General features: G+C 41.2%; 1 protein-coding gene across 2 annotated transcripts in view; it reads left to right on the top strand.

Annotated features, from left to right (window-relative positions):
* Window positions 1–14772, top strand: part of TAPT1 (transmembrane anterior posterior transformation 1) — a 60023-nt gene extending 45251 nt beyond the window's left edge. Inside the window, exons 9-15 of one of the 2 annotated variants that reach the window (XR_013446290.1) lie at window positions 200–309; window positions 2350–2409; window positions 2790–2858; window positions 5696–5772; window positions 9236–9396; window positions 11805–12494; window positions 14567–14772. Coding sequence is in view for 1 of the 2 variants with exons in the window: in XM_036074805.2 (XP_035930698.2) it covers window positions 200–309; window positions 2350–2409; window positions 2790–2858; window positions 5696–5772; window positions 9236–9396; window positions 11805–12022 (695 nt within the window). In the remaining variant the exon portion in view is untranslated. Of the gene's footprint in view, window positions 1–199; window positions 310–2349; window positions 2410–2789; window positions 2859–5695; window positions 5773–9235; window positions 9397–11804; window positions 13956–14566 lie in introns of those variants that run through there. The other variant, XM_036074805.2, reaches the window with a different exon arrangement.
* Window positions 14773–15525: the final 753 nt, after the last annotated feature.

The following is a 15525-nucleotide window of genomic DNA, read 5'->3' as shown; positions in this document are numbered from 1 at the left end:
TTATCCTTTAACTTGATAAAATATAGCTCTTTTGATAATTAATTGAATGCTAGTTTTGTCTCTGTTATCATTTATTGACAACATTGTAGGTTAGCCCTGTGGAGATTTCAGATTTCTATGGCAGCCTGTGATATTATGGTATATGATGTTCTATTCATATTAAGAGATTTAATTGTCTCTTTTCCCCTGTCCTTTCTAGATCACCTCTGGGTGTTGTTTCCAGATGTCTGTATGGTGATTGCATCAGAAACTGCTGTGGATATTGTAAAACATGCCTTTATCACCAAGTTCAATGACATTACCGCAGATGTATGTATTTTAATAAGCAATTCAGTGTTTAATGTTGATTTCTGTGCAAACTGGTACAGCCACTCTGGAAAACAGTATGGAGGTTCCTCAAAAAGTTAAAAACAGAACTACCCTATGACCCAGCAATTGCACTACTAGGTATTTATCCAAAGGATACAAAAATACTGATTGGAAGGGGCACATGCACCCCAATGTTTATAGCAGCTTTATCAATAATAGCCAAATTATGGAAAGAACCACAAATGTCCATTGACTGATAAATGGATAAAGAAGATGTGTGTATGTATGTATGTACACACACACACACATCAAAAAGAATGAAATCTTGTAATGACGTGGATGGAACTAGAGGGTGTTATGCTAAGCAAGATAAGTCAGAGAAAGACAAATACCATATGCTTTCACTCGTGGAATTTAAGAAAACAGATGAACATAGGGGAAGGGAAGGAAAAATAAGATAGAAACCTAGAGGGAGGTAAACTGAGGGTTGCTGAAGGGGAGGTGGGCGGGGAATGGGATAAAGGAGTGATGGGTATTAAAGCGGGCACCTGTTGGGATGAGCAGTGGGTGTTATATGTAAGTGATGAATCACTAAATTCTACTCCTAAAATCAGTACTACGGTATGTGTTAACTAACTTGAATTTAAATTTAAAAAATAAAATAATAATTATGAAAAGTAATATTTTCTAAAGCAAAAAAATAATGTTGACTTCTGCTGCTTAATATTATAAAGATGTAAAATAAGGCTAGGTTTACTCCGTTTATTAAGATAAGAGTACTACTTTGAAGTTAGAATTATAATTTTAAATTTTTAAAAAGTATTATACTACAGAAAGTATGTTATTTCAGTATTGAACAATCCTGGTTCCATACTTTTGGGTGGAAGTATAGTTTGGCCAGTAGTTCAGGTCGGAGTAGAGTGTCACTAACTCAATCATTATAAATTGTTAATACTATCATCTGTGTACTTAAACTTTTAAAAATCACATTGTTTCTATTTAAGCATAGACTATCAAACCTTTTCTCTCTGGCTAGATTTTTTTAAGTATTTTGTATTTAAAAACGGATTATTTTTCTGTGGCTGTAGATTTCTGAAAAGATGTAGAAGACAGCTTTTTGGTGAAAGCACTCAGGAGATTTGCTTTATGTTTCATCCAGCTGTTCTGTGGACTTGCCACAAATAGATGTGTGCCGTAGGCCCATCATACACAAAGCCTGGGAGTTCCAGCGCCCTCCCCATTCCTACCTCAGCCCCTAAATGAATATTCATTTGGACAGTTTCCTAGATGTTACTTGGGTTGTACTTTGTCTTCCCGTGGTACTATTTCAAAAGGCAGAGATTTGAAATCTAACGTGGTTGCAACTGCTACAATATGATGATTTGATTAAGAGCTTCTGAATGCTTTAATAAACTTAAATAAGATTTTGCACTCTTTTATAAAGCACTGATCAAGTAATTTCACTGTTTACTCTCTTGGTTTCCTCAGTGCAAAATGGTCCCCTTTTCATGGGATCATTTTCTCAGCATCTGAAGTCAAAATTAATAAACTTGATTCAAGTACTTAGTGCAGTTTTTAGTGAAATGACAGTTTCCAGTGCTTCCGTAAATGTTACATTCTCAAACTCAGTTTTACATCTTGCTTAGCACCCATTGTTTGAATTGAGGTATCATTATCGTTATATAGACAGTAATAATTTTTAAACTATGCATTTAAAATTTCAAAATTATTTTATATTTATTATGCTACTTAAAATAGCCACTCTTCCCCAAATTCTAAACTCTCGGGATCATAATCATTGACTATTTATCCCTCTTTGAAGAAAAATCTTTAAAAAGCTTGTGAACATAACAGTTGGGGCTGAGGCTTTTTTACCTTTACTGTAGGAAAACAGAGAAGCACTATCCAGATGTCTCCTTGGCTATCAGCACCTTTTTCCTGGTTAATTATTAAACGTTTTCATCTACAAAGTCGATTAAATCTTTGCATATTGTATATTTGTACTATATCACTTAATATTTCACTCTTATTTGTCTTTAGGTCTACAGTGAATATAGAGCCAGCCTTGCTTTTGACCTTGTTAGCAGTCGACAGAAAAATGTGAGCATTATATCGAAGACATAGTAGTCTGAAATTACCTGAACAATGGTTTAATTTAGTGTGGAATATTGGTTAAGGGAAGGTTGCATAAACTTCAACTTCCTACTTATCTCTGTTCTCAACACTATGTTTGTAATTTAGTAAAATAATCATAGTACTTAGTATTAAATAAGGTATGATTTCTGTAGCATACTAACAGTTATACAACTTCGGATTTAAAACTTCTTATGAACATTTAGATTTCCACATTTTACTCAATTACATAATAGTTGCTGGGTTTTCTTTTTGTGCATAGCTTCCCCCGTTGAGAACGTTTGCTGGTGGTAAGTGGAAGCGAACTTTTTCAGTTCCAGAAATCCTTCTCTCCTTTCTCTGTGCAGGCATATACTGATTACAGTGACTCCGTGGCACGGAGGATGGGGTTCATCCCTCTCCCACTAGCTGTTCTAGTAAGTTCGTACTTTTTTCCCTTTTCTACAATGAGATAGCTATTATGATAAAGTATTAATAAATGAATTATCAAGAAGTTTGTTTCAGAAGGACCTGATATAAAAACTAAAGGGTAAATGATCTGGAAGGAAATTTTAAGTTACAATATTATTCTTTTGGATTTTGAGCTGTCCAACAGATAAGTAATTTTAACAAATATTTTATGTAATGGCTTTCCTGGTAATGAGAGTACTCATTTTTGCTTATTCATTTGGCAAAGATTTTTCTTTTTGAATGGAAATGCCTAGTGGTAGGCATGTGCGACCACTGTAGCGTGTATTAACGGAAGTCTGAGAAGTCGATCCAGCATTTGTAAAAGGCAGTTGGACTGCTTTGATGCAGTAATTGGAGTTCTAGGAATTTATCCTAAGAAAATAGTTATAAAAGGCACATGATCATTTATAGGCAAGATTATGCATTGCAATGGCATTTACAATAGTAAAAGTTTGGCAAGAAGTAAAATAGGTTAAATAAATTTTGTTATGCTCAAGTGAAGACATAGTCCCTGTCCATTATAGTCATTACTTTTTACAATTGTTCCAGAGTTTTTACAATGAAAATTTTTACTGTTACACTCAGAAAATATATACATATATTTTAAATATTAGCACTGAAATGTATTAAATCAATCCAAAAAATAGTCACCAACTTTGAATATTTTTAATGAATTGCTCAGAACAGCCTTGCAAAAAGTTACTGGCCACATCAGGCTGTAATAATGTTAATTAAGGTTTGCTGGCTGTACCTGTATTTGATTATGTTCCTCGTTGGCTACCTACTCTCACATCGAAACAAATGCAACCGTCTTTTTGCCAAAGGACATCTAGAGTTCTCCCCCTAGATGCAAAGTGTCATGGAAGTCACCTAAGAGATGTATAAAGAAATTGTGATACCAACTATATTTGAGACCAGCTTGCCTGACCTTTTTTAAAGGCTGGAAGATTAATAGATTTAATGTTATGTAAATTTCATTGTGACTCTCCAGACAACCGCATCCTCAATGTTTTCAGTTCTATTAGTAACTTGTTTGTTACATAATAACATAGCTTTCTTTTGTTTGGGAAAAGGAACTCCTAGAACTGTGGAAAAACAGAGTATTTTAAGGAGTAAAATTGTTTAAGAGATTGATAGGATGTTAAAATTTTTCTGCATTTGTTTCCTAGAACTGGAAACATGATACATATAGTGTAAGGATAAACCTAGGTTGCCTGACTTCTTTTATTTTTAAAGGATTGGTTAAATGATTGGATTTAAATGTGGCTCTGCTTTGCCAAATAATAACTAACTAGTAGCAATTTATTTGCCAGAAAACTCTATTCATAATTAGTATGGATTTTTTAATTTAGTATTTTTAAATTTTTCTCTGGCCTTTGTTTTATTCCTTAAATGAGTTTTTATGGTTGTTGTACCAAAAGATTTAAGTTTAGCTAATAATTGATTAATGAAATGCTTCTGGAGAACCTCCTGCATTTTCAGAGGGGATCATGCAGTTAGGCAGTGATCCAGCGGGTTTTCTCCTGTAGCACTTTCCTCGCAGAGCTCCAAAGTGACCCCGTAGCTTTGGCAGCCATCTAGGAGCCTTGAGGAATATTCTGAGGTCTCTTTAAGGCCCACGAGTGGCAGTGTTTCTCTCTAAACGTTACCTTATGTCCTAAAATGAAATCATATCCAGGCAAAGTAAAAGAAATGATATATTAAGGTCTCATGGAAATTAAGCTATAGACATACATACCTTAAAATTACCTAATAATGTATTAGATAAAAATGAAATCACTTAAGCCTTGAATGCAGCAATTGGCTTGCCTTTCATATTAATCAGTAAAATCCTAGAGCCACGTTAACGTCCACCACGAATACTTGTACAGCAGGTCATCTCCCCAGTAGAGCCTGTGACAGACAAGGACTTCCATATCAGTCTTCTCGTAGTGGACCTTCAGGAACACGTGACAGTTCCCTCGATCTCTACCCAGTTGTTCTTTTACTAAAAGCATTTGTAAAATATGGTTTAAAATGTATCTTACGGTATTTATTTAAGACACTCTAATAGAGTTCCACTTGATGATAACTTAACATTGCTGGATAAGGTCTGTTATTTTCCCAGACTTTCCATTTACATGTAGCAGTCCCACTAGACCCTGAGATGTAGACACATTATTAAGCCGAACCTGTAACGTATAAATATTTTCCAGTGACAGACCCACCAGATTAATTCAGCACACTTCCAAGGACAATGCTGTGATACTCCGTTTTTTCAAACAGTACACAGCTCCTAAGGCTCCCTTTTCCCTCTCTTCCCCGTAAGTCACTGTGGGTTCCTAAAAAGACTCTCAAGGAAAGACAAAGCAAGAACAAGGGAAGGGCGTGCTACATGGTTCTAGCTCTGGTGGGCACACATGCAGCAAGATGAATTTATTTGTATTTTCCAGAGTGATTTTTCATTTTAAAAAATCAGCTAATTTGCATCTCGGTGGGGGTACAACTAAATGTGTCATTCACGAACCTAGATACAGTGCCCGACTTCAGAGAGTCAGCAACAGCTGAACATGACATTAGCCACAGGCATCCTAAATTTGCCTGAACAAATCCAAATCGACCACAGAAGTTTTCACAAGCAGCCAGATGTTCATGCAAATTGAAAAATCTAGAACTGCTTACTTGGATTTAGACAAAGCCTGCAGGAGTGTATCTAAAATGTTGAAATCAGCATGGAGAAGTCTTTATTTAAATATTAACTAATAACTCTGTGGTTGTATGTTTTGTTTGTGTGTTTTTGTTGTTTTGGTTTGTTTCTGGCTAGCTCATCAGAGTTGTAACAAGCTCAATTAAAGTGCAAGGAATCCTGTCTTATGCCTGTGTCATACTCTTCTATTTTGGGTAAGATTAACTGTTCTTGAATATGTTTTTGATTGTACAGTAAAGTATATATGCAAGATGTAATGGAAGTTAATTGCAACCAAAGCACCCTACATCCATTCTCACTGGCCCGGGGCTCCCTTAACAGCACATACCTCCAGTTGTGTTCGTGACTTGGTGACATTCAGTGAAATATGCTGCTGTTTGGTACTAGTATTAATAGCACTTTAGATTTTATTTTAATCTTTAGCGGAATCAGTTAAAGCTCTTTCTGCTTAGGGTTTCAGTTGCATTCCTATTTCCTTTCACGATAAAATCTGCCATTACAATCAGACATTTTCCTGTGTTTAAAAACATCTTTAACTCAGTGAATCCATGGGGCTCTCCCCACCGAGGTTTTGCTCAGGTTCTAGGAGTCAGGATGCCCCCCCGGCCATCAAGCCTCTGTCCCTGCAGTGTCCCAAGCCATGTCATCAGTACCTTGATTGGTGGCTTTGGTTTGACACTGGGCACATAGGAAATTGTGTTGAGGCAGGGAGCCCGGGGCCTTGATTTCTCCTAGAGCCTGCCCCTTTTTCATACTACAGGAACTGACTCACAGCTTCTAAAGTTCAAGGAACCATACACATCTCTCAGTTTTTTGATATTAAAAACCATGAGATCCTGCATCTCTGGTGCAAATGCTCACATAGCACTCCAAAGTTCTTGGCATTGTGCCTTGTTCATCAGGGGCTGTTGCTATAATTGCTTCCATCTTTGTTTAACAAAATATTCTTTTGTTCTTCTTTTGACCTAAACTGGGAAGTGAAGCATGTGTATGCAACATTGAAAAACCTTTGTTTAGTTACAGTTGTGTGTGTGTAAATCACCGAAGTGGATGTGCCTTAAGCTGAATGACTGAAAATTCACGACGCCCCCATCACTGTTCCCCTCGATAGTCCACAGAGGCCCAGCTGCTCACTGACCTTTCCACTCTACTCATTTCTCCTTATTACCTTATATCAGGGTAGTGCCCAAATTATCCTCTCCTCCTTCAAAATCTTTCCCAAACCACCTTGTCCCTGAAGCTTTCTTTATTCTGTGACCTCACCAAGCCCAGGACTCTCCCTTGAGTGTGGACAAGTCAGAATTCAGTTGGGCCTCCTGGCACCAGTGCTGGGCTTTCTCCCCACCGCCTCAGGTTCTGCCTCTTTCCCCCCAGACTTGCCATGGCCTGAGCTGCAGGTGGAAGGCCTCTGCCCTCCTCCTGCAGTCGGCACTCCTCGGTGAGCACCCGCTAGGCGCCAGTTACTGGGCCTGGGGCAAGACTAGGGCCCTGCCTTTGTAGCACTGAAATTCTAGTGGAAAAATAGACAACCAGAAAAGCAAATCTCTGTAAAGTGAGAGTTTATAGTAATCGTCAGGAAGAAAAATAGGGTAGTGTAAGGAGATGGAGAACAGCGGAAGTGCCTGCCTTCCAGCCTCTCTGGTGAGCTTCAGTGGAGACCAGCTGGAGTGAGGGAGAGAGCCATGCGGATGCCTGGGAGGATAGCAGACTCGGCAGAGGCGACACAGGACAGGCCCGACAGGAACAGCAGCGGGGAGCCCGGAGCACAGCGGTCGAGACGGAGCGTCGCGGAGGACACCCAGCAGCCCCGGGAAGGGCTCGGGTTCCGGCTGAGGGAAGGAGGAACCCCTGGAGGCTTCCGAGCAGAAGAGGGCTAGATCCAGCTGGCTTCTGGCCAGGACCACTCCGGCGGCTGTGTGGAGCACGGCCTGGAGTGTGGCAAGAGGAGAAGCAGACCTCGGGCCAAGTCAGGAAGCGCTTACGGGCCTCCCAGGGACAGGGAACTGTGGCTGCCACGCCAGTGGTAGCGGTTGGAGTGCTAACAATTTGTCAGCTGGTGGCTTTGTTGAAAGTGGAGCCAGACAGGACTTGCCGGTGAATGATTGGATGTGAGGTGTAAGGGAACCTAAGGAATCAAGTGTGATTGCAGGGTTTGGGGCCCAAGCAAGGAGGGTAGTGGAATCGCCATACTGCAGTGGGGAAGCCTGTGAGAAGTACATGCGGCTGTGATTTTGTGTTGTTTTCTTTTGTGTTTTGGAAGGCTTGGCTGTAGTAAGTTTGAAATCCTGTTAGATATCCCCAAGGCAGGGTCAGGGAAGCAAGGGAAGGTACGAGTAAGGAGTTCGGAGCACAGTCGGGTCTGGGGATAAATTGGGGAGTGTTTTGCCGTGAAGATCCTGGGGGCCATGGATCTGATGTGAGGTCCTCCCTGGATGTTTGCATTCTTAGCTCCTGGAGGGGAGAGTCTAGGGGCAGTGAAGGAAACCTGTTTGCTTCTTTCTTTGACCTCCCTGCCAGGCCCCTCCTTAGCCTCGCCCCCACTGACTCGCAGTTTCCTGTGATTGTCAGGATCTCACCTCAGCCATAGAGATAGCAGCCGCCTCTTCACTCGTGACACTGGAGTGGGGTCCGTGGTTGTCATTTAAGGTCCCCATACATGAGAAGATACCAACATGAAGAGTAGTTTTTCAGAATTTTTTTTGCCAGATTTGTATCAGATACCTTAAAATGTCGTATACATTTTGGTCCCAGAAATTCCACTTCGATAATTATAGCTATCTACGCATTTATCTTAAGGAGATGCAGATTTAACCTAAGTTTTCCTAATTAGAAACCTTTAAATAGAAACAAAATATTGGAAATAACCCAAATATCCAGAAATTAAGAGCTTTATGGGGTAAGGGCTTCAGGCGGCTTTGTTATATGGTAACTCAAACAGTGAAATATTATAAGACATTAAAATAATGTCCCTGAGGAATATTAACTGGTAGGGAAAATATTCATAATAATATATATGTAAAACAATAATAGCATTTAGCAAAATTGGTGGACATTGCTGTGTGCCAAGCACTGTTCTGAGCACTGACTGGAATCACGACTGGATTCATGGCTAAGAAATGCACTCAGGTCCACACAGGTTCTAAGCAGTGAGTCAGGATTTGAACTCAAACACTTGGCACCCAGAATCTGCCCTGGCCCCGAACTCCAGCCCCTACTGCTTTGTAAAATAGACTCTGTTTCTAAACAGTGGAAAAGTACGGATTGGTATAAATTCATAAAAGCGACCGAAACATAGCATACCAAATATCACAGTGAGTAGTGCTGGACTCTGGAATTAGAAGTTATTTTTTGTTCATCTACATTTACTAAATACATTTGTTTTGCAGTGAAAGAATAAATGTTAAATATTTGTACCAGGTAAAACTTCAAAGTGGTACAATTTCTTGTTGTAATGAGAACTAAGGAATCGATCAGGCATTTTCCCTTGTGGTAAAGAAGCCTCATGGGAAACTCGCCCATCCCAGACTCGGGCCTCCGGCTCCCGGGCCCACGCTCCTCACCTGGCCCCGTGCCTTCTCGTTAGCAGCGGTAGAAGATGACGTTCGCTGTGACTGAGATGAATTCCAACCATGGGTGTTTGTTTCCTTCTGGTTTTAGGTTGATATCCCTGAAAGTACTTAATAGCATCGTGCTGTTGGGGAAATCATGCCAGTATGTGAAGGAGGCCAAGATGGAAGAAAAGTTGTTTAATCCCCCTCCAGCCAGTGCACCAGGCAAACCACCTAATAAATCACAGAACAAATGTAAACCCTCTCAAGGTACGTTTGGTTCCTTCCATCCCTTGTGTGAATCATTTTCCAAAGAGTTAATGATCTGAATTTTTCCTAGTAAATCACCGTTTGGTCAGTGTTTCGCAGTGCTTTCAAGATTTGATTTCACTTTGCTGAGTTGTCTTTAATATTTGTATTTTAGGTCTCATCGCAGATACACCTAACACAGTGCTCTGAGTTTTTACATTTATTCCTTATCCAGGAGATGATCGTTGAGCACCTGTTACAGGACAGGCCTGGGGATACGGCAGTAGGGAGGAAGGGCAGCGCCGATTCTGACTTGCTGGGGAGACGGGGAGAAAGCGAGGGGGCAGTGGTGCTGTAGAGAAAATGACAGCCGGGTCAGGAAAGGGAAGTGTGACTGGGAGTCCAAAACTCCGCCAGCCAAGGAAGCGGCACCTTCCTGGGAGGAGGAGCACCAGCAGCATGTGCCAAGGCCCAGGGTGGGAACCTGCTGGGCGTGTGAAGGGACCCCAACGGCCGGGTGGCTGGAGTGGACCCATCCACGGGAGAGGGACTAGAGAAGGAGTCAGAGAGGCCACCCTGCTGTCTGCCGTGCGTCTCTTGCTGTGTGGGAAGGCTGTGTTTCAGGATTGGGAAGTGCATTTCAGACAAGTGTCTCAGTGCCCCTGTAGGGTGTTTTGGAGATCAGGAGACCACAGGCCAGACACCATGAAGGAAGGTGGTGCAAGAGGAGTGACGTGATCCAGCTGGATCACTCTCCAGCTTTGTGGGAAGGAGACTCAAGGAGAGCGAGCCAGAGGCAGAGGCCAGCGGGGAGGCCGCCTGGGTCAGAACAGGGGCTAGTGGAAACTGTGGAAAGAGCCACGATGTCCATCGACAGATGAATGGATAAAGAAGATGTGGTATATATATATACAATGGAATATTATGCAGCCATCAAAAGGAATGAGATCTTGCCATTTGCAACGACGTGGATGGAACTAGAGGGTATTATGCTGAGCGAAATAAGTCAGAGAAAGACATGTATCATATGACCTCACTGATATGAGGAATTCTTAATCTCAGGAAACAAACTGAGGGTTGCTGGAGTGGGGGGTGGGGTGGGAGGGATGGGGTGACTGGGTGATAGACACTGGGGAGGTTATGTGCTATGGTGAGCACTGTGAATTGTGCAAGACTGTTGAATCACAGATCTGTACCTCTGAAACAAATAATGTAATATATGTTAAGAAAAAAAAAAGGGGGAAGAATGAAGGGGGGGAATCGGAAGGGGAGACGAACCATGAGAGACGATGGACTCTGAAAAACAAACTGAGGGTTCTAGAGGGGAGGGGGGGAGGATGGGTTAGCCTGGTGATGGGTATTAAAGGGGGCACGTTCTGCATGGAGCACTGGGTGTTATGCACAAACAATGAATCATGGAACACTACATCAAAAACTAATGATGTATGGTGATTAACATAACAATAAAAAAATTTTAAAAAAAAGAGAACAGGGGCTAGTGGTGTGAGCCGGGAGCACTGGCCAGATTCCAGATAGGTCTGGAAGAGCACAGGATTTGCTGATGAGGTTTCACAGAGTGAGAGAGAGAGAGGAAGGATGATTCCAGGGCTGCTGGCCTGGAAGATTTGGAGGCAGAAGTGGGACACGGATACCGTGTTTGTCATTAGATGGCAGTCCTGTCTGTTCCATATCCGTTCATAGGACTTGTTGTTTAAATGGCTTAATTTTAAATACGCGGAGCTGCTGTGTGCCAGGTAATATCCGGGACCCTGGAGACACAGAGATAGTGAATCGTGCCCGCAGGACCTCCCAGACTGGCAGGGGAGGTGGCAGAAGCGGGTAATCCAGAAAGGGGAGCTGGTTGTCGGCAGGCGTGGGGCAGGGGAGGGGACAGGAGAGGCTCCCATCCTGGAGGTGGTGATGCCTGAACTAAATTTCAAAGGGTAGACGAAGTGAGCATAGGGGAAGGGGCCTCCGTTTGGACTTCCCGTGGGTGGAATGCTCAGGGCTGCTAAAGTGACTACACGAAGAGGGTGGATGTCCTCGAGTCCGCTCGCCCCTGACATCCTGAGTGTGGGAGCCAATGCTAACTTTTCAGGCAACAATCATTAGGACTTGGTCATGTAGGAGGGAGTTTGTTATATGGGAGTTCTGATCTTCCCAAAATCAGGGAGTGGTGTTATTTGTGAGATACTATCCACAAATAGCCCTTCTATAAAATTTTAATTGAGCAAACAAATGGCGTAGCCCATGAGTTTCATTATAAACCATGGCCGCTTATATGCCCCAGGCTATTTAGTGTTGACTTGCTTTACCTTAAAGTATGGGTGATGGACACTTCCTTCCATTACCACTCTCTTGGTAAGCTTGTATATATTATGAGTTGGAGGGAAATCCTTTTCTAATTAGCTGGATCTGTTTTTCCACAGAGGAAAACCTGTCCGCTTCGGTCACCAGCCAGCCTATTCATCCAAAGGAAAATGTCATCCCATTACTTGTGGCAAGCAGTTCTGATCAGTTTCTCACAACTCCAGATGGCGATGAGAAGGACATAACGCAGGAAAGCTCTGAATTAAAGCACAGATCCTCAAAGAAAGATTTGTTAGAGGTAGACAGGTTCACAATCTGTGGAAACCGAATCGACTGAATTCTGTGGCCTCTCGTGCCCAGCGGAGTCCCGGGGTGGGAGATGCTCTGCTCCCGGGACGGACAGATGCGAAAAATGGCACTTAAATATTTATTTAAAAACTTAAATTATTAATGGAAAGCGAATCTTAATATCTTTCTTCCAGTAATGGGGTCTGGCTGCAGGTCAGGTCGCAGAAGAGCAGCGACCTCCAGCCTGGACTCTGGAAACCTGACGGGTTGGAGGAGCCCCACCTGCTCAGTAGAGAGCAGTCACCCCCGGGCCTCACGGGCGAAATGTCAGAATCACTCTGCTTTGTCAGTCCGCGCTTCCAGAACATCAAATTGCCTTGAGGCCTCTTCAGTACAAGGATATACCTGGAAAACTGTGAAGCTTTTCCCATGACATTACCTTTCCAGTCCCATACTATTTTCACAAACAGTTTTCAAACTGTCCTTCATCTGCCAAAGCATTAAAAAAAAAATAATTAAACGTAAGTCAAGATAAATGTTCTTACCGCCAGAATAATCCTTGAAGAAGATGTATCTGAATTAATCAGAATAAAAGGCTACCTAAAATAATTCATGATGAATAGTAACATTTTATAGGAAAAAATCCTAACCCGGTTTGTTTATTTAAAAAATATTCATTAATGAAGGTTGCATCACGGAGAAAAATGTTTCATAATTTTTCAGTTTACTCTTTAAAGCAAAATGTGAGCTGTGTATTGTTCCATTGCAATGGATAAAATAGAAATACCCTTACAAGAAGGCACTCTTTTATACTGAAAAAGAGCAGTGTTAACTTTAATGTATGGTTAACTGGTTTCGCTTTAAAACGAATTGCTTCATAAATTGTTACAGTTAAAAGGATTTGGTGTTGAATGGGCTAAAGAATTGTCAGTGTACAAAATCCAAAGGTGTCAACTTTAACAGTTTTTTAAAGTGGCAGCTTTAAAGCAAATATTCTAAATGGTTTGGGTAGCGTCTTGCTTGGGCTTATAAAATGCGGGAGTCCTGCTGATTGGAGCGTCCGTGGGGGTGCCTGTGCTGGGGGCCGGCGGCCGTGTGTTTGGGCTGCGAGCGCGGCTGTCGGGGGCAGCGAGGTGTGTGTGTATGGACGCTGGGAACAGCAACCAAAAGGTGCTTTTTGGTTTTGTTTGAGATCAAGATTCCATTTCTGCTAATTACTAGCTTGTGGCCCACATCATAAGTCATTTCCCACCACAGTTTTATCTTGAGAAACCTTTCTGCATTTTTATAAAAATTCTACAGCGTCTCATTTCAAAATGTGCAGATGTAACTGTTAACTGTCATTTCCTTTCATGTTTTCATGTTGAAGTTCAGCTCTTGTGCTGACCCTTCGGGCATATGATATGCAGAAGATAAATTTTAGGGGATCCGTCTCTTTCCTGGGTGAAATACAAAGCATGCTTTAATGTTTTGGCTTCTTTGGCTTCTGTAGAAATATGGAACTGAATCTTAATGTTTTGCATTAACTAAAGAAATATGAAGATTAATGTTCACGTAGGGTAAAAGAGGATATCTTACTGAAATGCTTTTGTGAAACCAGGAAGTATTTTAAGTTAAAAATGAAAAGACTCGTATTTTGTGTATGTTTCAACAAAGCGCCATTTTAGAATTCTTCTTATATCCATCTCCTCTTCACCACCAAAAGGAACAGTGTCCACGTGAATGGAATAGTTTGGGGGAAACTTTGCCAAACATAGCCCTGATCAGAGCAAGAATATGATTTGGGTATATCTTTCAATTCAGCTTGAATTATCCTGTTATTATTGTGCTGTCATTTTTGGAAGATTTCATTTCCTTTGCAGAATCTATTGGGAGTTCGGAATGATGTTCATTTCCTCTGTTAAAATGGCATTCAGTACTAATTTTATAAGTGCATCTTGTGTGAAACTCAATAAATTCAATTTTGTAATCTTTTTTAAAAAGGTCACTGAACTTATTTTAATAACGTTTACTGTTATATTCGCTGGAGTAAATTTCCCACTCTGTAATAAGAATTTACTTCTAATTTACAAGTGACAAGACTGTCTAATTTGAATTCTTCTCTTGGTCTTAATGGTGGCAAAATGTTGGATTTTTGTTCTGGGGGGTGAAAAAAAGGCCAGTACTTGATCACAGACCATTTCCTATCTCTCAGCCGATGGAGGCGCTTGCATTTGACAGGTGTTTTGAATGTCACACAATGTGTTTTTCACATCTGAGAGTCAAGTTCAAGACAGTACTTTGCTTTTTAAAAAAAATTTAAGGCACAACATAGGTCAGACTCTAATTAGCTTTTCCTTTGGAACAGAAGCATAAACATCAAGGGTCATTCAGGAGCTTGTGCAAATTTTCTTTGTACTTTGTACTTCCGTACTTTGGCCAGTATTTAAACTGTACACTCATTATATGTATACATGGAAGAAGCGTGTTGTAATTAGATCCCCAAAACATTTCTGCCACTGCTGCTAACTCAGCAGCGGACAATATAAGTTCACAAAATCATTTAAAATCACTACATTTTGATATGTTTCAGGTTCATTTATTCTTCCAACAGGGATTTACGAATCACCTTATATGCCAGGAGGCTTTGCTAAGATGCTGGGATCAGCAGTGAGCCCAACTCCAGCTCTTCTGGGGAAGACCAGTAGTAAACAAGTCAGTAAGATAGCGTCTCCTGGAGACACGTTGCCTAATGACCAGAAGACCTTTCAGGTTTGTTTCAGATCTAAAATAAATATGGTTCTTTAACATTTTATAGAAGTCTGATTTTTTCCCTATTGTATTTTCGTAAAATAAAATAATTATGTAGCAGTTTCACAATACTTCTATAAAATAGAAACAGGGAAATAATTTTTTTTTTTTTTTTAAATTAAGACTGCCAGTTGTCCACCAGAATCTGTTCTGTTCCATGAACAGAGTTGCAGCTGAGCACGTAGCTGCCTTGACAGTCGGGGACTACATCCCTGAGTCCTTGCTGTTGCTTGTGGCCTCATGACATTCCCACCAAGGGATGGAAGTCAAAGGGATATATGCCAATATGGACCCCTTACACCTTCTCTTCCCTTCCCACCAACTGTAACCCAGAGAAGGTGTGACTTTGCCCCAACCATGCAGATAAATGCCACGTCCATAGGATGGCAGGGGGACAGATCCTGGGTCCCTGAAGCCTCTGTGGAGCAGAGTCGCCTGTCCACTAGGAACACTCAGACGACACATGAGAGAGGAATAAATGCCTTTGTTTCTAAGCTACTGAATCCAGAGGGTCTGTATCAGCCCAAATTAATACACTAAGAAATCTGGAGGGGTCTATTTAGAGATCTTCACATAAATGTTGTGAGGTGTTCGACCTCTAAAACACATACTTCTGAAAACAGTCTGGATTCTCATTCGTACTCTTTGTAGGGAAAAGCTAAAGATGACTATGTCCCACTCATTCAGAGGTCAGACTCCAGCACTCTTGGTCATCTTGAACGGAACCTTAAAATTTGCACATAAACGGCAAAGTCCTATTTG

This window comes from Halichoerus grypus, chromosome 3, assembly GCF_964656455.1.
Source record: "Halichoerus grypus chromosome 3, mHalGry1.hap1.1, whole genome shotgun sequence".
Classification (NCBI taxonomy): domain Eukaryota; kingdom Metazoa; phylum Chordata; class Mammalia; order Carnivora; family Phocidae; genus Halichoerus; species Halichoerus grypus.
This window is presented reverse-complemented; position numbering and strand designations above follow the sequence as displayed.